Below are 22,125 nucleotides of genomic sequence, written 5' to 3'. Positions count from 1 at the left end.
CATATTTATTCTTGATGAATGATTTTTAAAGTTTGAAATTATATGAAACTTTAAAGGCTCAATATCTGTACTTGATATCAAGTGACTACATTTTGTTCACACCCTATCATCTTTTTATCTGTACATTTAATTGGTCTACCCACCTTTAGTCTAACCCAGCTTTGGTCGCTCCTATCTATCCTCCTCACTTCTGCTAGAAATGTCTTTTTAAATGCAGGTTTTATCATATTTACCTGTTTAAAAACCTCATGGTTGTTCCCCATACCCTTCAGAGTAAAGTTTATATATCTTGACTAGGACATACTAGGTCTGTGATCTAAAATCGTGCCTTCTTCTGCAGCATGATCTCTTACCCAGTCCCTCCTCCCTCACACCCTATGCTATAATCATCCTCAACTGATTGGAATTCTCCAAACACGTCTGGCTCTTTCTGTGGTATATTGTTTAAGAGCATATGTTTTGAGTTAATAATACTGTATTGTATATTTGAAATTTGCTAAGAGAACAGATCTTAAGTATGCTTACCACCAAAAAAGAAAGAAAGAAGCCAGGGTGGGAGAGTTGGGGGAGGGATGGAGGAAGGAAGGAAAGAAGAGTTGACTATGTGAAGTGGTGGATGTGTTAATTGTAGTAACCATTGCACAATGTATATGTATATTAAATCATCACATTGTATACCTTTAAAAAACATCATGTACAACCAAAATATATACAATTTTTATTTATCAATCATACCTCAGTTAAAGCTAGGGGGAAATAAATTTAAAAATTTAAATAATAACAAATAGTATATATTTTCCTGATAGAGACTTGAGTTCAAGATTTGACAGTTATTAGCAGCAATTGAATTAACCTCTCTGACCCCCATTTTCCTCAGGGGTACAATGGGAATAAAGAAAGTTCACAGAGAGTTAAATGTGATAATGCAGGAAAGCAACTAAGGATACCTGATTCATAATGAGTGCTCAATAAATGTTAGCAACCAATACGAATAACAGTAATAATAGTGGAAGGCCCATAGTGAATATTTGGTGAATGAATCAATAGTCCATATTTGTTGATATCGGATGTGCAGCGAAATGAAAGAGGAAAAAAGGGTAATAAAAATGGAGTCAGAAGCTAAAGAAAGTATGGGAAGAAGCAGAGATAGGGGAAGGTATCTTCCCCTAGAACTCAGGTACCTCTTCCTAATTTTTCAAATAGCATTTTCTGATAAGACTATACTGAGAATGTTCAGTGAATCATTGAAAACTACAAAAATATTATATATAGGTTCTTCAATAAGATTGTATAAGATTTGCTACTGAAAGAACTGTCCAGAACATGGAGGGGGTGGGGAGGGAGGGAGGAGAGAGAAACTCTTACAGTATGATCTTCAGGATATATTAAGTTAAAAAAAAAATGTAGAGCAGTATATATAGATGTATGTAAATACATCTATAAATAAATATTCACATGTATGTACGTCTGCCCCTGTTTGCATGAGGAAATACTGGAAGGATTAAAAACAAAGTTAATAAAAGATGGTTACCCATGGTGGGCAAGGAGGAACAGGCCAGATGGGAGTGAGACTTCTCAGCGTGTATCTTTTAATATTGTTTTGATCTTTGTAAATGAATTACCTAGTTTTTTAAAAAATAAAATAAGTAAACATGTTTTCAACTTTACCAAAAAATAGAAAATAGATGATTTAGAATTTCTTTTGGGCCCCCAGTAGTATCAACTTTCACTGTGTTAATCTGGTTTTACAAACACAAACCTCCGTATGGCATGCTTCCCAACACCCAACTCTCTTTAAATTGAGTTGCTAATCATTCGAATAATGTCCCTTTTAGCTGATATAACACAAATGTGACAAGCAAGGAATGGGGAGGGCTCCTCTGGGGATACAACTAAGGTGTAAGTTTTCCCAAATTTAGAGTTACTTTTAAACTGTAACGGCAAATAAGCTACCTCTAAATGTAGTATAAACACCTCTTATTTGGTGACAGCCTTTCTTTTGAGAGCCACTCTCCCTTTCTCAGTTGGGTAGGCTGTCTTTTCTCTGGAGGGATCCTCCCTATAATATACTGGTTCAGAACTTTTCTAGATAAAAAAAAAGTATATAGAATATTGAAAATTAGTAGCTAAAGAATCATGTCACACTACCACTTTGTATACATGTTCTTAGGAGGAGAACAGAAATATCTATCCTCTGTTCTCTTCCTGACTTTGTTTACTGTTCAGCCCCCTCTTTTTGGAACTACTCACATCATTTCCTTGTGCTGTGGATTCTCTAAGATAGCTATGTTATCAGTGGATGTAATTCATATCTTTAAAATTTGGTAATTAAATCATAACTTAGAATAGTGTAAAAATATTGCATAGTTGACACTTTAATTTTTTTAACTGAAATTTTCACTAGTTTTTAATTCTTTTAATATGACGATTAAATCTGTAAGTTTAAAATTGCTATTTCTTGGGCTTCCCTGGTGGCGCAGTGGTTGAGAGTCCGCCTGCCGATGCAGGGGACACGGGTTCGTGCCCCAGTCCGGGAAGATCCTGCATGCCACGGAGCGGCTGGGCCCGTGAGCCATGGCCGCTGAGCCTGCGCATCCGGAGCCTGTGCTCCGCAACGGGAGAGGCCACAACAGTGAGAGGCCCGCGTACCGCAAAAATAAATAAATAAATAAATAAAAATTGCTATTTCTTTTCAAAGTAATATGTTGTGTTACTTACCATATCCTTAATTGAAGCCTTCTCAGGTGCTCTCCACCCATAATCCTTATTCATATTTCTATTAAAACACCTACCATTGTACATTATATTTATTTGCATACACATTAATCTCCTCCACTGGACTGTGAGATCCTTAAGAGCAGCGATTATATTCCTTTCTACATCCTACTGGGATGCTCAGTAAATATCGGTTGAAAGAGTGAATGAATCAGAGTTTGAGAAGGATGATTATAGTGTATACTTTGATATTATCTGTAATGTCTCTGTGCAAGAAGCTTGGAGAAAAATGAAAGATGAACTGAAAATAATGATTCAGACTCTTTCGTGGTTTTGAAAAGAATGCACATTTGTATATATATAAAAAAGCAGTGATTTTTCAACCTTTTAAAAACTCATCCCATCTCTTTTGATACACTTAAAGGGAGTCCTATACAGTTTCCCACTATAAGTAGCCAGGGCTTCTTTGAGAAACAGCTGGTCCCAGGTCTGGGATAAGATGTGTACAAGATGATCTTAGACATCTTGTCATATTAGAAAGCAAGGAAGCTATGAAAGACTAATGGGCTCGTGTCATATGTACACAGGAGCCAACTTGGAGTCATTCCCACTAGGCTGAAGATAGGATATAATGACCACAATCAGTTGACACATATCAAAATGTTAAAGATACAGGAGTTTATAATGATACTGAAAATAAGTGTCACCTTTGGAAGTTGCTAGGGCACCAATTCATTATTCTAAAAGCCAGTAAAGAGAACTTATTTATCCTGCCTCTTCTGTGCAAAGAGTAAGTAAATAGTTAAAGAGATCAAGTTCTATGAGGAAGAATTGCAGCTAATACATGAGAAAGGAATCTTATATTTGGAATATCACCAATAGCACCATTTTGCAACCCCTAATGAGATAAAGTTTCTAAACAGTGGTTATCATTGGCTGATAAAAATCATTAGCTGGCGCTTCCCTGGTGGCGCAGTAGTTGAGAGTCCGCCTGCTGATGCAGGGGACATGGGTTCGTGCCCCGGTCTGGGAGGATTCCACATGCCGCGGAGCGGCTGGGCCTGTGAGCCATGGCCGCTGAGCCTGTGCGTCCGGAGCCTGTGCTCCACAACGAGAGAGGACACAACAGTGAGAGGCCCGCATACCACACACACACACACACACACACAAAAAAAAATCATTAGCTGGATCAAGCTGTGACAACATCAGAACCTACCAATCAGCCTTAAGATCACAAAAAGACAGGCAGATATATTATTGTGCCTCCTGTGTGATACACTATGAAATAAAGCCCATACAGGGTCTTGCTAACAATTTGTACATGAACCTGCGCATACCTCTAGTTGTACCTTCTAGTTCACAGTGAAATACAGAAAATATTGATACCACAGGGTGCAATCAGCTAATCCAGATGGGAAATCTGCTGGACAAATGATCATTTTTCAAAAAACAAATGGCTTAGAAAATTTGAGAAAGAGTGGAGGATTAATTATTATTATAAGAAATCTAAGAGGCATATCAACCAAATGAAATATGTGGACCTTGCTTAGATCCCGATTTAAACTAACTAAAAAGATACTTATGAGACAATCAAGGGACTTTAACACTATTTGGATATTATGCGATCTTAAGTGTTGATTATTTTAGGGTATGATAATGGCACTGTGGTTATGTTTTAAGATACATACTGAAATATTTACAGATGGAAATTAAATAATGTCAGGCTTGATCTAGCTTGATGAAGGGAGCAGCTGGGGCTTACACATTTGATGAAGAAAGATTTGCCATATATTGATATTTTAAAAGATGCATGATGCATATAGGAGAGTTTGTCATATTTACTATTTTCATATGTGTTTAAAATTTTCCAAAATAAAATGTTTAATAAAAGGTACGTTTCCTTTTATCCTATTGTAGCCTTGTAAAATCCCTGTAAGTTCTTTTATGTTTTGCTGATAAGAAACTAATGTCTGTAGAGAGTAAAAAACCTAAGGGCACGTGAGTTATGGCATAGCTGGGACTAGGACATATTAAATAATGAGAGATTATAAAGAATTGAAAGGATTTTTGAGAGCTCAAGAGAATTAGAGAAGAAGACTTTTTAAATGGGAGTATCAGCTTTTAAAAAGGAAGTGTGGGGTTGGATTTAGTAGGGAATATACATTTTAATTTGGGAATGTTGGCAAAGGAGATGAGAAGAAGAGGTCTTTGTGAGCTTTGACTTAGGAGGGAGAAGAATTTACTAAGAATAGCAATAAACTTAGCTTGAAGCAAAAAGCATCAGTTAGGTTTGGCAAAAGATAAGGTCTAACTATGATAAGGAGTAATCAATTGATAAAGATTGTGATGAATTTTTAAATTTTCTTTGAAAAACTAGTATATATCAATTCAGAGTTATGTGTAGGATAAAAGGATTTTTATAGCATGAGAGATTTGAAGTGTTCGTTTGGGGAAGAAAAAAAGTCAAACGTTGCTCACTAATCTTTTCTTTCGTATTATCTGGTCAAACTGTGGACTACCATTTCTTAACAAGACTTCGAGATGCCTTTTACTTCCATTTTCTCTAATAAGATTTTATCTCATGTCAAACCACCTGTAGACATTTTAACTTGGCTATATTCATCCTCTTTATGTCTAAAACTGTCCCCTTTCTGTCAGGCTCTTTGTCTTCCAGCTGTCTTTGAATTCTCTTTCTCCCTTATAGCCAAATTGTGTTGACTGTTTATTTGTAGTCTTTCATAATTTGTTTCCACCATCAGTCATTATTTCATATCTTCTAACCGATCTTCTTGGCAAAAAGTTTTCCTTTCCTCTTCATCTTAAGTATCAGTGGAGTTCTTTATCTTCCCCAAACACCCTTTGTGTCTTCACTTCTCTGTTAATGAATGTTCAGTGGCTCTCCCCATTGCCTGTATTAAAGCCCAAACTCTAGTATAACTCATTTTTAACAAGCCCCAATTATTTAACCCCAATCTGCTTTTCTAACAATTTGTTCCACAAAATTTCCAATACAAACCTTTAACTCCAGCCAGATCTGCTCCAGTCACCTTGTTTAGAACATACTCTTCCTTACTATCACATTTATGTCTGTCTTTAGGCATGCCATTCCCTTCACCAGGAATGCCTTTTTTCCTATCCAAGTCCTACATATACTGTGAAACCCATGAGATTATACCTCCCTCATTAACACAGTCCTTTCTGCGGTAGCCTACGGTATTAACTCTCTGTTGAACTTCAATACCACTTATTATTTGACATATATTCATGTTTTAATAATGTTACCTTTTCATAAATCCATGGTTTGTCTCCCTAATTGAGTTGCAAGCTCTTCTAGGGAAAAGTCTGGTTTTATACATCATTTGAGTCTTCCACAGTCTCAAACAGAATGATGTACATATCGTAGGTGTTCAGTAAATATTTTTATGGATAATTTATAAGTAGTTTCTTTTGAGAATTCTTTAGAAACAGTCTAATTGTTTTTTTGTTTTGTTTTGTTTTTCATTTCTCTGGAGTAGAATTATATGATGCTATCTAAAGGCAAAGATGTGATCTCAGTTACTCTGGAGGCTACCTTGATCTTACATTTGTATATGTATGTGGCTTGTTTGTTTTTAACACAAGAGGAAGCACATAAGGAATTGTAATGCCTTTGTTATGAATTTTAGAACTTTTTAATTTAAATACCACAAATAATAGTTTTTAAAAGGTCATTGGTTTAAAAGAATTACATAGCACATGAATATGCAAAATATTAATTATACAATATTATATGCTTAAGTTGAATGCTTATATTTTGTTCAAAATTCAAACTGCATTTTTAATTAAGTTGTAATTTTACTATATTTGCATGACTCCATTTTACTATAAAATAACTCCTAAAACAGAATACTGACTTTGTTCACTTTTAGCTATTGCTAGTTAGAGAACTTTTCCATTACATTAGTAGTGAGGATTTTTAATTCAACTATTTGCATAAATACTAGTTCTTCTCAAGTAAAAGAGCTCAAGTGTATCTGTTATAATTGTATTAAATAATCTCTTGTTAATCGTGTAATATTTAAGTAGTGATGAGAGTGTATGCATTGGCTTCTGGTTGTTAACACAAGCTGTTTTTATTTCGTCTTATAGAATAATAATAACCTGGATGCCTGCTGTGCAGTTCTCTCTCAGGAGAGTACAAGGTATCTTTACGGTGAAGGAGACTTGAATTTTTCGGATGATTCTGGAATTTCTGGTCTACGCAATCACATGACTTCTCTCAACTTGGACTTGCAGTCACAGAATGTTTACCACCATGGAAGAGAAGGAAATAGAATGAATGGAAGTAGGACTCTAACGCACAGCATTAGTGATGGACAACTTCAAGGTGGTCAGTCCAATAATGAACTATTTCAGCAGGAGCCACAGACAGCACCAGCTCAAGTTCCTCAAGGCTTTAATGTTTTTGGAATGTCCAGTACATCTGGTGCTTCAAATTCAGCACCACATCTTGGATTTCACTTAGGCAGCAAAGGAACATCTAACCTTTCTCAACAAACTCCAAGATTTAATCCCATTATGGTAACTTTAGCCCCAAATATCCAGACTGGTCGTAATACTCCTACGTCTTTGCACATACATGGTGTACCTCCACCTGTACTTAACAGTCCACAGGGAAATTCTATCTATATTAGGCCCTACATTACAACTCCTAGTGGTACAACTCGACAGACACAACAGCATTCTGGCTGGGTATCTCAGTTTAATCCCATGAACCCTCAACAAGTTTATCAACCTTCACAACCTGGTCCCTGGACTACATATCCTGCATCTAATCCTCTGCCACATACCTCAGCCCAGCAGCCAAATCAGCAAGGCCACCAGACCTCTCACGTCTACATGCCCATCAGTTCACCTACTACTCCACAGCCACCAACAATTCATTCGTCTGGTAGCTCACAGTCTTCTGCCCATAGCCAATATAACATTCAGAATATTTCAACAGGACCTCGGAAAAACCAGATTGAAATCAAACTTGAACCCCCGCAAAGAAGCAGTTCTTCGAAACTGCGTTCTTCTGGACCTCGAACCTCCAGCAGTTCCTCTTCGGTCAACAGCCAGACCTTAAACAGAAATCAACCCACTGTTTACATAGCTGCCAGTCCCCCAAATACCGATGAGGTGATGTCCCGTAGTCAACCTAAGGTCTATATTTCAGCTAATGCCACCACAGGAGATGAGCAGGTCATGCGGAATCAGCCCACTCTCTTCATATCCACAAACTCTGGAGCATCTGCTGCCTCCAGGAACATGTCCGGGCAAGTGAGCATGGGGCCTGCCTTTATTCATCACCACCCTCCCAAAAGTCGAGCAATAGGCAATAACTCTGCAACTTCTCCTCGAGTGGTGGTCACTCAACCCAATACAAAATATACTTTCAAAATTACCGTTTCTCCCAATAAACCCCCTGCAGTTTCACCAGGGGTGGTGTCCCCTACCTTTGAACTTACAAATCTGCTGAACCATCCTGATCATTATGTAGAAACAGAGAATATTCAGCACCTCACGGACCCTGCTTTAGCACATGTGGATAGAATAAGTGAAGCACGGAAGTTGAGTATGGGATCTGATGATGCTGCCTACACACAAGGTAATAATAATATTGGCAATGGGATCATTTTCCATTCTGGGCTTAATTGGTGTACATTTGATTTCACTGCAGAAGTGGATATCACCATTATTTTATCTTTTAAATGTTGCCTGAAATAATACTATCTTAAGAACCTTTGAGAGTGTTCATATAAATTTGGATATCAGTTTTATCTTATAACTTGAAGCTTGAATGGTAGCCTTATCAGATCTTCAGAATAATCAACTCTTGATTTGTCTGTTTTCTTAACGTTTATAAAACTTTCTTTTCAGTAACTCTGTCACCTGTAGTGATGCAGATTTTCCCCTTAAATTTTCTTCAAATAAAAATTCATAAAAACATTTTAATAAGAGATTAGTGAACTAATATAGTAAATCTGCCTTCTTTGACCAGAAGAATTCTCTGTTCTTCATTTTTCTAATACAACATTACTTGTCTTATTTTATAACAAAATTTAAATTGCTGTGAATTCTTGAATAACTCAAAGAGAAATTTGAATCCTGTTCCTGGTACTTATTTCTTTCAGTCTCCCTTAAACATCAGTTAGTGCAACCTTTCTCTTTGTTCGGAATTGTGAATGAAAACATTAGTTTTAAATCTATCTCACTTGATTGTCCTTTTCTGGAACAGGCTAGTTAATATTGGTGTAATACTAAATTATATCTATATTAATTCAATTAGAGATAATTTCTATCATATCACATTTTATCTGACCCCTTAAGTTATTTAATCTTCCGTAGGAAACTGTTAAATTCATTCAGATAAAAAAGGAGAGGATGTTTGTCTTGACTATTGACTCAGGTTTTGTAAATTAGCTGGAGTCCTTTAGAGTAAGGATGTATCTCAGTCATCCTTATATCGCCAATGAATTGTTCCAAGTATTATAGATTGGAAAATACTGTATCACCCCCATGCAGCATGTAGCCTCCTACTACTATTAGTACCACTTGTCGTTTTTAGAATTTCTAAAAGTAGTGATTTTACTGCTGAGTTTCTTAGAGGAGCCTGATTGTTTTGGTTTATTTTATGTTTTAAACAATTATATTCTAGTGATTCACAACCCAAGCTAGGCTGTGGTGCTTTCAAATTCTGTAATCACCTACGAAGCTTTCAAAACATAAAAATGCCCAGATTCAGTCCACACTTGCTCAATTAGAGCTTCTTAATGGTGAAGCCTGGGTGCACGTGTGCATGGGTGCCCATGTGTGTTTTAAAGCTCCATGGGTGATTCTGATTTCACTAGAAATTGTGCTGAGACTTTATTTTCCATATATCTGTGACTAAACTGGAACCATTTTTGTTTAGTTTTGGCAGTAAATTATTTTTAATATAACAGTATTTTTTTCCACTGATACTTAATTCCTGTTCTTCCCTCAAAGTCCTTTCTTCTCCTCTCCTTCCAACAAAATAGTAGATTTCCTGTGTTTGGATAGTTACTGATTCTTAAATGGAGAGTAAATTTTTTCTTCCAGTTTTATTGATTACAATTGACATATAGCGTTGTATAAGCTTAAGGTGTACAACATAATAATTTGATTTACATATGTACATCATGAAATGATTACCACAGTAGGTTTACTGAACATCCATCATCTCATATAGATACAATATTAAAGAAATAGATTTTTAAAATGTTTTCCTTCTGACTGAGAACTCTTAGGATTTATTCTCTTTTTTAAAATTTTTTTTTTAATATTTATTTTTTTGGCTGCATCGTGTCTTAGTTGCGGCACGCGAGATCTTTCTTTGTGGCGCCTGGGCTCTTTGTTGCAGCGTGCAGGCTTCTCTCTAGTTGTGGCCGGCAGGCTCCATACCGCACAGGCTTAGTAGTTATAGCAGGTGAGCTCAGTAGTTGTGGTGCGCAGGCTCCAGAGCGCGTGGGCTCTGTAGTTAAGGCACGTGGGCTTAGTGGCCCCGCGGCATGTGGGATCCTAGTTCCCCGATCAGGGATCGAACCCACATCCCCTGCATTGTAAGGCGGATTCTTAACCACTGGAACACCAGGGAAGTCCCTCTTAGGATTTGTTCCTAACAGCTTTCATTTACAACGTACAACAGTGTTAATTATCTTTACTGTGTTGTGCATTACATCCCTAGTATTTATTTATCTTATAACTAGAAGTTTGTACCTTTTGACTGCTTTCATCTAATTCCGCCCCCCCCCACCTCTGATAGCCACAAATCTGATGTCTCTTTGTTTGTTTTTGAAGTATAATTGACCTACAACACTGTATTAGTTCCTGGTACACATCATAGTGACTCAATATTTCTGTACATTTCAAAGTGATCACGATGATTAGTTGTCATCTGTCACCATACAAAAATATTACATAATTATTGACTATATTCCCCATGCTGTACATTTTGTGCTTGTGACTCAGAATTTCATAACCAAAAGTTTATACCTCTTAATCTCCCTCACCTGTGTCTCTCCTCCTCCCACCACCACCCCCAGAGAGTAATTTATTTTATGAAGATAACTTGATAAGGGGAATTTTTGTTTAAAGTAGATGTGAGATATTTGTATACTAACTGGAGTGTGAAAATAAAGTATTGCTTAAATGTGCTAACTCCAACTTCTCTCCCATTCTCTCTCGAGTCTTCTCTAGTCAGGATTTTTCCCACTGCAGTCAGCCACAACTGCTCCTGTCAAGGTCATCAGTGACAGCATCCTTACTAAACCCAGTGGTCTTTCAGCCCTTGTCTTCCTTGATCTGTATCAGTAGCGTTTGCCGCTGTCAAGCACCTTCTTCTCTGTGAAACATTTTGTTCATTTGACTTACTATAGGATAATACACTAGGATTCTACCTCTCCTTTTATTCTTTGGTGGTTCTCCCTCATCTCTCTGACCTTTCACTTCTTTGTTCTTCCACTTCTTTGTTCAAAGAAGTGAGATCAAAGCCTCAGAGTTCAATCCTTGGGCCTTCTCTCTTTTCTGTCCTTACCATTCCCTAGATGATCTCAGCCAGCCTCATAACTTTAAATATTATTCTATGCTAATAGCTCCCAAATTTGTAACTCTAACCTGGACTTATTTCCTGAATTTCAAGCAGTTTAATTAACTGCCTACTTAACATCTCCATTTGAATGTTTACTAGGCATCCCAAGTTTACTCTGTCTGAAACAGCTTCTGACATTGCCCCGAACTTACTCTTCCTATCTCCATTAATGGCAGCTTAATCAGGCCAGAAACTTCAGAAATACCACTGACTCCTTCCTTCTTTCATATTTCACATCTAATTTGACGATAAATCCTGTCAACTCTAACCTTCAAAGTATATCAAGAATTCTTTTTTCTTACCACCCCCGTTCATTGTCACCACTCTGGCCTGAGCTACTGTCATCTCTTAGATGAATTATTGCAGTAGCCTACCTGCTTTCACCCTTGCCTACTTATGGTCTTGTTTTAACTCAGCATCCACTGGGATACAGTTTTAAAACATAAGTCAGATCATATGACTCCTCTGCACATGATCACTACCTATTTCATTCAGCCATCCACTGCCTCTCCCCCATCTCTTTTCCTTTTAGTTACCACCTCACTCACTCTGTTCCAGCCCTGCTGGCCTTCATGCTACTATTCTTTAAACATAGAAGGCATACCTTAGGGCCTTTGAACTTGCTATTCCCTCTGTCTGAAATTCTCTTCTCCCTGACTCCACAGTTAACTCCCTCACTCCCTTCAAGTCTTTACTCAGAAGTCTACCTTTTCAATGAGACTATCCTTGATCTCCCTATCTGAATCCACCCCCCAGCATTTCCTGTCTCTCCATCATTGCTTATATTTGCTCAACGGGGAAATGAATAATCTAATATTAAGATATATAACAGCTAATACCTGCTGAAAGCTTATAATGTGCTAGGCATTGTTCTGAAAGCCCATTTATTTCTCACAACCAACTATAAAATAGGCACTAGTAGTATTCCTGTTTTCAGCTTAAAATACTTAGGAACAGATAGGTTAAATACCTAGCCAAAGGACAAGTAGCAGCGTCAGGACTCTCACGTAGGCAGTTAACAGAGCCCATGGCACTGTCTTTCCAGATTTTCAAAATAAACCCTCTGGAAAGATGCTTCAGGTTTATCTTGTACCTTCATATAACCCCTGGTGCACCACTGTAGGGGCTGTGTATGCCTCAGTTTGAGAAGCATGGAACTAGAAGATCACTCAATAAAAATAAATAAAAACAGGCAGCTATCACAAAAGAAATCACAATATAGATAATATATAGCTATAATTTGAAATAACTTGAAACAATAAAGTAATAACCTTGGTAGATGTAGGAAGCACCTTTTTATTTTTTTCTTTTATTTTTGGCCGCACTGCGTGGCATGCGGGATCTTAGTTTCCCGACCAGGGATCGAACCCGTGCCCCCTGCCGTGGAAGCAGGGTCTTAACCACTGGACCACCAGGGAAGTCCCGGAAGACCTTATAAAGACACCTGAAGGTAAAAAAAGCTTTGCTAATGAATAAGGGATCTGTTTTGAGAGCTCAAAGCCTACAAAAAAAAAACAGGTTTCCCCAGAATGGGCCACTCAAATTATTTCTCTTTACTGAACAACCTCCAAACAGCTATAACAACCATGATCACTTTCTTTAAGCGTACCTACCTATGTAAGGAATTTCCTAACATTCGTATGGCTGTGTACCCTTGTGTTATCTGCATGTGCACACGGTACTGGGGTGGGTGCTGTTCTGCAACCTCTTATCTCATTTCCTTCTGTTTAACGTGGAACTGGTGTTGACCAAGATTTCTGTATCATCCAGTGTCAAAATCTTGATCTAGTGTTTCATTGACTTGGTTCTAGTCAAATCAAAGGACTGTTCTTTCCAGCAAAATGCATCTCTTGCGATGTTAACTTATACATGTGTAATGCTTTACAGTTTACACAGCACTAAATGAGGTGACCCAAATAATACTGATATTTAAGTAAGGATCTTTTCTGAACTCTAATTTGTGTGGTGTGGGTAATAAAGAGAAAAGAAATATCCCTGCCTCCTGCAGTGAAATTGATCTTTCTAAAGCTCCTGAATCATACTGTTTCAGAGTAGAAGAGCAAGCTAAGCCAGGTACTAGAATCATGGGAAAATACTTTTCTCAAATTGAGGCGAGAACGTGCCTAAATAAATGTGGTAAACAAAACGCATTATTTTTCATTTATCATTTAACATTTGAAATATAAATATACTACAATAAAAATTTCAAAAATGAGAATTTCTTTTTAAAGATCTATTGTTTCATACGCCCTCTGCTATAGAATGAAAAAAGAGGACAGTTAATGAAGCTTCTTTCGGGACCCTGCTCATCTCAGCACCAAGTCTATCACCATCACCCCCTGTAAAGGAAGTAAATTATACTTTAGTCCTTAATCATTCACTGTCTCCTGAGACTTTCCGGTGTCCTCCCCCCATTCATAGAAGTTTGCTTTTTGTAACACTGGAAACTTCTGTAGGTGTGGAGAACAAATGCTCCACTCATTCAAACCAGTTTTCATGGTAGGGGATTGGGGGCAGTGGCCTGTGGTCTGTGTTTTGTTACAGTTGCCAGAGGCTCTTACCAAACTAACATTGCTGCCAAAAATGATTTCATCTTCCCCATTATCGCTACAGAAAGCATCTATGGCATTGATCTAGCTAAATTAATAAGCATTTTTAATGATACTTTAATACTTTTTCTTCCAGTTATATTTATGGTCCCATTACATTGTCAAACAGCAACTATGACTTTAAACCTAAAATAGAAATACAAATAAGAAAATGTATGAGAGGAAATTAGCTTATTGGACTTTCACATTCCTTGTCTTTTTTTTTTTTTTTTTTTTTTCTGTACGCGGGCCTGTCACTGTTGTGGCCTCTCCCGTTGCGGAGCACAGGCTCCGGAAGCGCAGGCTCAGCGGCCATGGCTCACGGGCCCAGCCTCTCCGCGGCACGTGGGATCTTCCCGGACTGGGGCACGAACCCGTGTCCCCTGCATCAGCAGGCGGACTCTCAACCACTGCGCCACCAGGGAAGCCCCTCCTTGTCATTTTTTTCAGCAGTACTTCCCTCCAAATCACAACACCTTTCTATTTAATGAGATTTAATAAAAATGCTAATCATGACAAAACTTGAGGGGGCTAGATATTCTTTTCAAAAGGAACTAGAAATTAATTTAAATTTTAAAATTTGCACTTTGACTCTGATTCACCTGCTGATTGGAAATGCATTTTTTCGAACGTTGACTCACTATGTTGACATTGAGGTCACATTAAATTAACTCAGTAGTTAAGCTTGACTTCAAACCACTTAAAGAATTTTTTTCCTTTCGAATCTGGCCTACTTCTCGTAGGTTCTTCCTGGTCTTAAGACTACTTACCTTTTTAATTTGGAATAAATCTCAAGGCTGGAAGAGACTTGTTTCATCTAGAACTCTGCAACAAACGTTATCCAGTCCACTTACCCATCCAGCAGTTGGTCCTGCAGGACCCCTGTCAAGCGTAAACCCATTGTGTACTGCGTGCTTTCTGAGGGAGAAATTGCCTCCTAAGGCAGCACATTCCATTTCTGAAGAGTTCTGCCTACTAGCAAGTTATTTCCTATGTTAAACTGAATTTTCTACAAGTATTAATGAAAATAACATATCCATATGGTAAAAGAAATTTAACCCAAAAAAGGGAAGATACAATAAAAATGTCTCCTTTTGACCCCTGACCTGTCCCTTCCCCCAGCCATCCCACTGTTTAATTATCAGAGGTAATCTCCATTAGCAGTTCTTGATCCTCCTTCCCTTTATAATTACTCTCTCTCTCTGTCTCACACACTTTTTTTTAATGGGAATGCAATATATATGTATATGGGTATACATAAATACATATATGTGGCATTATATAATATGTACATACTCCACAGTATGTATAACATAAACATACTCTTTGGGGATATATTATATACACTTTTTGTTTAACATCTTAAGATCATTTTATTTTAGCATGTACGAATATTTCATTCTTTTAATTTACTTTTAAAAAGTCTTAGTCATTATTTTAACATTTATTGAGATAAAGTTCATCAGTCATTTACAGTGTTACAAGTCAGTGATTTTTAGTATAGTCACATGTGTGTAACCATCACCACAACCAATATTAGAACATTTTCATCACTTCGAAAAGAAGCTCTGTACCCTTTATCTATCACCTCCTATCCCATCACCTCCACCCTCAGCCCTAAGTAGTCACTAATCTACCTTCTGTCGCCGTAGACTTACATATTCTGGACATTTCATATAAGAGGAGCTACATAATATGTAGTCTTTTGTGACTAGCTTTTTTCACCTAGCATAATGTTTTAAAAGCTCATCCACCTTGTAACACGTGTTAGGACTTCATTCCTTTTGATGGCCCATTATGCCATTGTATAGATATACTGCATTTTGTTTATTCATTCATCAGTTCATGGACATTTAGGTGGTTTCCAGCTTTTGCCTATTGTGAATAATGCTGCTGTGAACATCTGTGTACAAGTTTTTGTGTGGACATATGTATACACATATGTGTAGGTATACACATAAGAGTAGAATTGTTGGGTCCTGTGGTAGCTCTGTGTTTAGCCATTTGAGGAATGAACTGTTTTCCACAGTGGCTGCACCATTTTGCATTCCCACCAACAATGTGCGAGAGTTTTGATTTCTCCACATCCTTCACCACAGTTGCTTTTTTCTTTGATTCTTGCCATCCTAGTGGCTGTAAAGTGGTATCTCATTGTGGTTTTGATTTACATTTCTCTGATGGCTAATGATGTCAAGGATCATTTCATGTACTCACTGGCCATTTGTATATTTTCTTTGGAGAAATGCCTGTTTATTTCCTTTGCCTATTCTTTAATTGGGTTATTTGTTTTTATTAGTGAGTTGTATGAGTTCTCTGTATATTCTAGATATAAGTCCCTTATATGATTTGCAACTATTTTCTCCCATTCTGTGAGTTATCCTGTCACTTTGATAGTGTCCCTGAAGCACAAGTTTTTAATTTTGCTGAAGCCCAAGTTATCTTTTTCCTTTCATTATTTATATTTTTGCTGTCATATCTAAGAATCATTTGCCACATCCAGGGTCATCAGGATTTACCCCTGTGTTTTCTCCTGAGAGTTTTATTGTTTTAGAGCTTAAATTTTGGTCTTTCATCTATTTTGAGTTAATTTCTGTGTAATGGTATGAGATAAGGGTCCAGTTTCATTCCTGTGCATGTGGCAGTCCAGATGTCCCATCACCATTTGGGCTGTTGTGTTGTTGCTGCAGAGTTCTCTCCTGTACCATAGGTGGCCTTTTCTTTTTCTTTTCTATACTGGAGTAGAGTTGATTAACAATGTTGTGTTAGTTTCAGGTGCACAGCGAAGTGACTCAGCTATAGGTATACTTGTATCTACTCTTTTTCAAATTCTTTTCCTGTTTAGGTTGTTACAGAATATTGAACAGAGTTCCCTGTGCTATACAGTAGGTCCTTGTTGGTTCTCTATTTTAAATATAGCAGTCCAGCACCATTTGTTGAAAAGACTCTTCTTTTCCCATTGAATGGTCTTGGGACCTTTGTAGAAAATGAGTTGACCGTAAACACATGGGTTTATTTCTGGACTTTCAGGGGTTTTTTTTATTATCTGTATGTCTATCCTTATGCCATTACTACACTGATTATTGTTACTTTGTAGTAAGTTTTGAAATTGGGGCAGGTAAATTCTACTTTGTTCTGTTTTTAGATTGGCTCTTTGAGGTCTCCTGCTATTCCATATATAATTTAGAATCAGCTTGTCACCTTCTACAAAGAAGTCAGCTAGGATTCTATAGGGATTACACCAAAACATTTTTCTAAATATACTTGATTTTTTTTTTAAATGCAAACAGACCAAAAAGGGTTTATGATGGAAAGTTCCCCTCCCCGGAGACAACCAGTAGCTGGTCACAAACAGTTCATTTTGTGTTCTTCTAGAAATTGAAATTGTATATGAAGCATATGTATATTTATACCTTTTTTTATACAAATGAAGCATAGTATTTTACTCTCCGTCTTTATCAGTGTTTTTGTTTTTATCTCTTTGAGAGTATTCCATGTCAGGCATTGCAGATCTGCTTCTTTTAAAAATGACTGCATAGGGCTTCCCTAGTGGCGCAGTGGTTGAGAGTCCGCCTGCCAATGCAGGGGACTCGGGTTCGTGCCCCGGTCCGGGAAGATCCCACATGCCGCGGAGCGGCTGGGCCCGTGAGCCATGGCCGCTGAGCCTGTGCGTCCAGAGCCTGTCTTCCGCAACGGGAGAGACCACAACAGTGAGGGGCCCACGTACCCCCAAAAAAAAAAAAGACGACAACGACTGCATAGTATTTTGTACCATGATCTCTAATCAGTCCTTTTTTGACAGATCTTAGGGTCTTGTTTTTACAAACTGCTGCAGTAAAAATTTTGTGCATACAAATTTTGCCTACACCCAATATGTTGGCAGAAGAGATTCCCAGGAGTGGAAAACTGCTGTGTCAAAGGATATGTGCATTTTTAATCTTGATAGATGTATCATTTAGGCTTGGTTATGCTGCTGTAAGAAACTGTGTCTTTAAACAACAAAGGTTTATTTCTAGTTCACTTGCCAATTAGATTAGCTGGTGGGCCCTTCTACATCATCCTCACTTAGGTACCCAGGTTAAGGGAAGCTCCATCTCTGTGCTTCCGTGATTGTTCAGGCAAGGCAAAGGACATACAGCAAATCAGCTCTGACTCCTTAAGCTTCTGCTCCGACACTTGTTACTCTTTAGAAAAAACAAGTCCACATAGCCACCCCTAATTCAGAGAGAATGGAGAGGCGCCGTTCTACCACATACCTGGAAAGCAGAGAGGCAGAAATATTTGGTGAAGGACACTGATGACCGCCTCAGTGCATGTTGCCAGTTTTAATTTTGAGACTCTCTCTAAAGAGATTCTACCAGTTTATACTCCTATATTTATACATGGGGAACATTTTTAGTAATATTTATAAGAATGTCCTTTTCTTCTTTCTCCCACCCATCACTATGTAGGTGATTGAAAAAAATACATCTTTGTCTGTCTGATAGGTAAAAATATATTGTTTTGGTGTTTTTAAATTTGCATCTTTGAATATGAGTGAGGTTGAGCATCTTTTCATGTATTAATTTTTAAACCATTTGTATTTCTTATTTTGTGAACTTGCTTGTTTTGTGCCTAGTCTGTTTTTTCTAATATGTTGTTACTTTTAACTTGGTCAATAAATTTTTTTGTTGTTTTATAAATTTTTTTATTTTTGTACATTCAAACTTTTTAATCTTTTTTTCCTCTGGCTTCTGTTTATGTTTAGAAAGCCCTTCTCCACTCCAAGATTTTGAGAGAAAAGAACAAAAATCTTGTGTGTATCTCCTCTTTAGTTATAGTGATACTCCTTGAAATCATATTGAACTGGCCTTATTTCTCTTTCATATGGCATCCCTTCAAAAACTTGAAAATAACTACCATATCCCCTTTTAAAGTATAAATCTTTCTAAGCTATAAACATTCCCAATTCCTATTATGGTTCATCCAGTTGTATTTCTTTGAGGCTCTTTAGGTGTCTGTAGGCCCCAGTTTTCTTTTTCTCTAAAACAAAGCTTTTAGACAGTATCTGTATCATAATGCTGTAAGAGTGCATGCAGCATCTTAATTATATGCAAATAAATGACAACAAAGTTGTCTAGCAGGGGTCCCATACTCATCTATTATTAATACTAATATATAAGTAATTTAAATTTCTTAAAAATAATTACAGAGGTTAAGCATTATTTTCATGGTTTTGTTGTAAAATGTGTTGCCCAGATTACAGGCCCAGTTGCAACACTGTTGCAAGATCTGATTTCAAGCTGTCCTTAAAAGTGGCAAAATAGATTAAAACATCAGCATGCTTTATTTTAAAGAGTAATTGCTGTCTCTGAATCTTGTGACTCAATCACCAAATAAGTGATTGTAATTATACAGTGGCATATAAAACATCTAAATATCCCTGCTGTCCGCAGTTACAGTCCAGAGAAATCTTGATTTATTTTAGAAGGTGACATTGTGCCTTTTGGGGTACAATGACTTAGGCCACATGGTACCACACTTAGGCATTTAAAATTGCCCTGACAGACAAAAATTTTAAAGACAGTAGAAATAAGTGTCTTATGTTTCCAGTGATAAAGTTTATCTCCTTCACTCTCTCTCTTTTTTTTTAAATAAGCCTAAAATCTTTGTATCCATAAATGCCTGGTACGTTTTCCAATGGCAAAGGCATCTTTTTTTTAATATGCGCATCCAATTCTCTTATTTTTTTTTTTTTAACTTCTGGAGAAATTAGATGTCATTTACATTTATAGAATGCCTAAAATTAGTAAAGCTAGCGCTGTCTGAAACTTCAGGTGAGTTTTTCTATTTACAAATAAAGTTGAGTAATTAATTGTCTCCATTGTTTATTGGAAGCTGGCCAAAGTTCGGTAAAGACTACGTTTTCCGAGATTGCTGTGTGAAATATCTAGTATGCCTATAGAAGCGGTTTTAAGAGCCTTAGTATGTATTTTAAGTAACTAATTGTCAGTTATTTTAACAACCACCAGGGGGCGTTGCATGCGTAAATTACCTTTATTCATTAAAATTTAATTTTGACTGAAAGAAGATTTAAAACATACTGAGTATTTTTTCTCTACCTGTTATTCCTCCTCCTTTTTTGTCTATTTAAAAGGACAAGGTAGATAGTTAAGTTTGGAAAACTGAAGAAATCGTTGTATGATTGAAATGTTAAATATAACCCTTATTTCCTTAGTAGAACTGGCATATAAAAGAGCCATCTTTCTGCAGTGTGAGCAACCTAAAAAAGTCTTGCCATATTTTAAAATTATTAAAATTTTGCTAAGTAAAACGTATTAGAAGTACACATTCAAGGAGACTTTAAAATAAATGTCCAATTTTTGTTTTAACAGTATTTCCTAGACATTTCTATTTCATTTTACTATCCATTAAAAGTCAAATTATTGTTGTTATTTTACATTTAATAGGTATTTATCAAGTGCCTACAATGTTCAGGGTTAAAAATAGATACAAGATGATACAAAAATGTTTACCCTCAAGGAGATTGCAGTTTAATTGAGAAATGTACTTTATCATGAAAAATCTAAAATGCTGAATTTTTCCAAGTGAAAAATGAAATGAACTCATCTAACAAAAAAAGATTCCCCTTTAGTGTGAAATGATTTATAAATACGAAGTAATAATATGTAAGCTCTTGATGTAGTTTATTCCCTTTGTTTCCTTCCTTCACACTTCACTCATGGTAGTAATTTACTTAATGCCCTTTGAACTAGTACAAAAAGTAATTTCAGTTCCATTACGATTTAAATAATTTAGGATTCCAGAATAGGGAAAATTAATGTGATTTGGCTGAATAATTAAAATATTATTACAATGCAAATATTACAAATGAAGCTGCAGCATAGTCTTTACCTGTGCCTTATTATGGTTTAACTACTTGTATATAATTGGATATTATTTTAATTTTATCAAGGTATACATATATATATATGTATATATATATGTATATATATACATATATATATATATACACACACACATATATTCTATGTATAACTACTCTATATAGACCACAGTAATGTATCTACGTATAGGTCTTTTTTTTTTTAATCGTCCATTTTTCTACATTCATTGGACCTTCAGTTTGAAGGCTAGCGTCTCCCTTCAGACCAGGAAATCTCCTGATTTCCAGTTTCTTATTGCCTCTTTCCAGAACTTATTTTAATCAGCTATTTAACGTCCTGGACCAATTTTCTATTTATTTCTCATTGTCATATTCTCAGTATATCCCACTTCCTTGTCCTTCTGTTTTGTAGTTGAGATTTCCTTAAATTTTCTGTCAGTCCATGTATGAAATGTTCATTTCAGCAGTAATGTTTTTAATTTCTAAGAGCTAGTTCTCCGATTCCTTTTTCATAGCAGATTGCTGTTTTATGGATGCTCATTGTCTGAACTCTCTTAATGGTGTTCATTAGAAGTTGAGTTCTCTCATCTCCCTATTCAGTTATATTCACTTAGTCTGGGTTTAGTCTATCTCTTTATCTAGGTCTTTCACATGTCAGATGTTACTCAAATGTGTGGTGATCCTTGGCTATTGCTTCATATTTGAGAATGAAGGACTATGAGGGCTAAAAGCCCTGGGTAAGCAAGTGAGACTCGTCACTTGGCAGACTTTGCTTTGTGAGGAATAAGTGAAGAGCCTTCTGCAAGAGAACACTCCACTATCACCACCTAGCATTCTTTGTGTATGGGAACCAGCTTGAGAAATGTGTGTTTGAAGGAGCCTTGAGAATAAGCATACAGCTACCTGCCCTTCCACAGGATGGGGAGAGATCAGCTGTTCCATAGAGACATCCAATTAACCCCCTTTTCTGGCCCACTCCTCACTTCTGCCTTCTGTTGTTACCTTCATTCTCCAAAGTCTGGAGCCTCTTTAGGTTTCTGCAGGCAAGTTAGCTGCCTCTTTGCAGTACAGTACTTGTCTATGAGACTGTAGCTTTCTCCTCCATAAACCTATACCACTTCATCTACTTTCATTCTCCAGAAACTTGTTGAAATTTCTCGTCCATTTATTGCCTTCTTCCTGTTTTTTATCATTGTTGGATTCTATCAGTTTTATTCCTCTGTCATTTTCATGGGGTTTCAGGAGGCAGAAGATTATGTAAATGCAATGCTCAATCATCTTTAAATGGAAGTCCTCTCTAATATAATTGA

General features: G+C 36.8%; 1 protein-coding gene across 3 annotated transcripts in view; it reads left to right on the top strand.

The window, feature by feature from the left end:
• TAB2 (TGF-beta activated kinase 1 (MAP3K7) binding protein 2) overlaps positions 1–22,125 on the top strand; it is an 86,600-nt gene that overhangs the window by 48,801 nt on the left and 15,674 nt on the right. For all 3 annotated transcript variants that reach the window (XM_033405199.2, XM_033405184.2, XM_049695383.1), the window contains one exon: positions 6,844–8,344. In XM_033405199.2, the coding sequence (XP_033261090.1) occupies positions 6,844–8,344 (1,501 nt within the window). The remainder of the gene's footprint in view (positions 1–6,843; positions 8,345–22,125) is intronic.

This window comes from Orcinus orca, chromosome 12, assembly GCF_937001465.1.
Source record: "Orcinus orca chromosome 12, mOrcOrc1.1, whole genome shotgun sequence".
Taxonomy (NCBI): Eukaryota; Metazoa; Chordata; class Mammalia; order Artiodactyla; family Delphinidae; genus Orcinus; species Orcinus orca.
The sequence above is the reverse complement of the archived record's forward strand: the minus strand, read 5'-3'. Positions and strand labels throughout refer to the sequence as shown.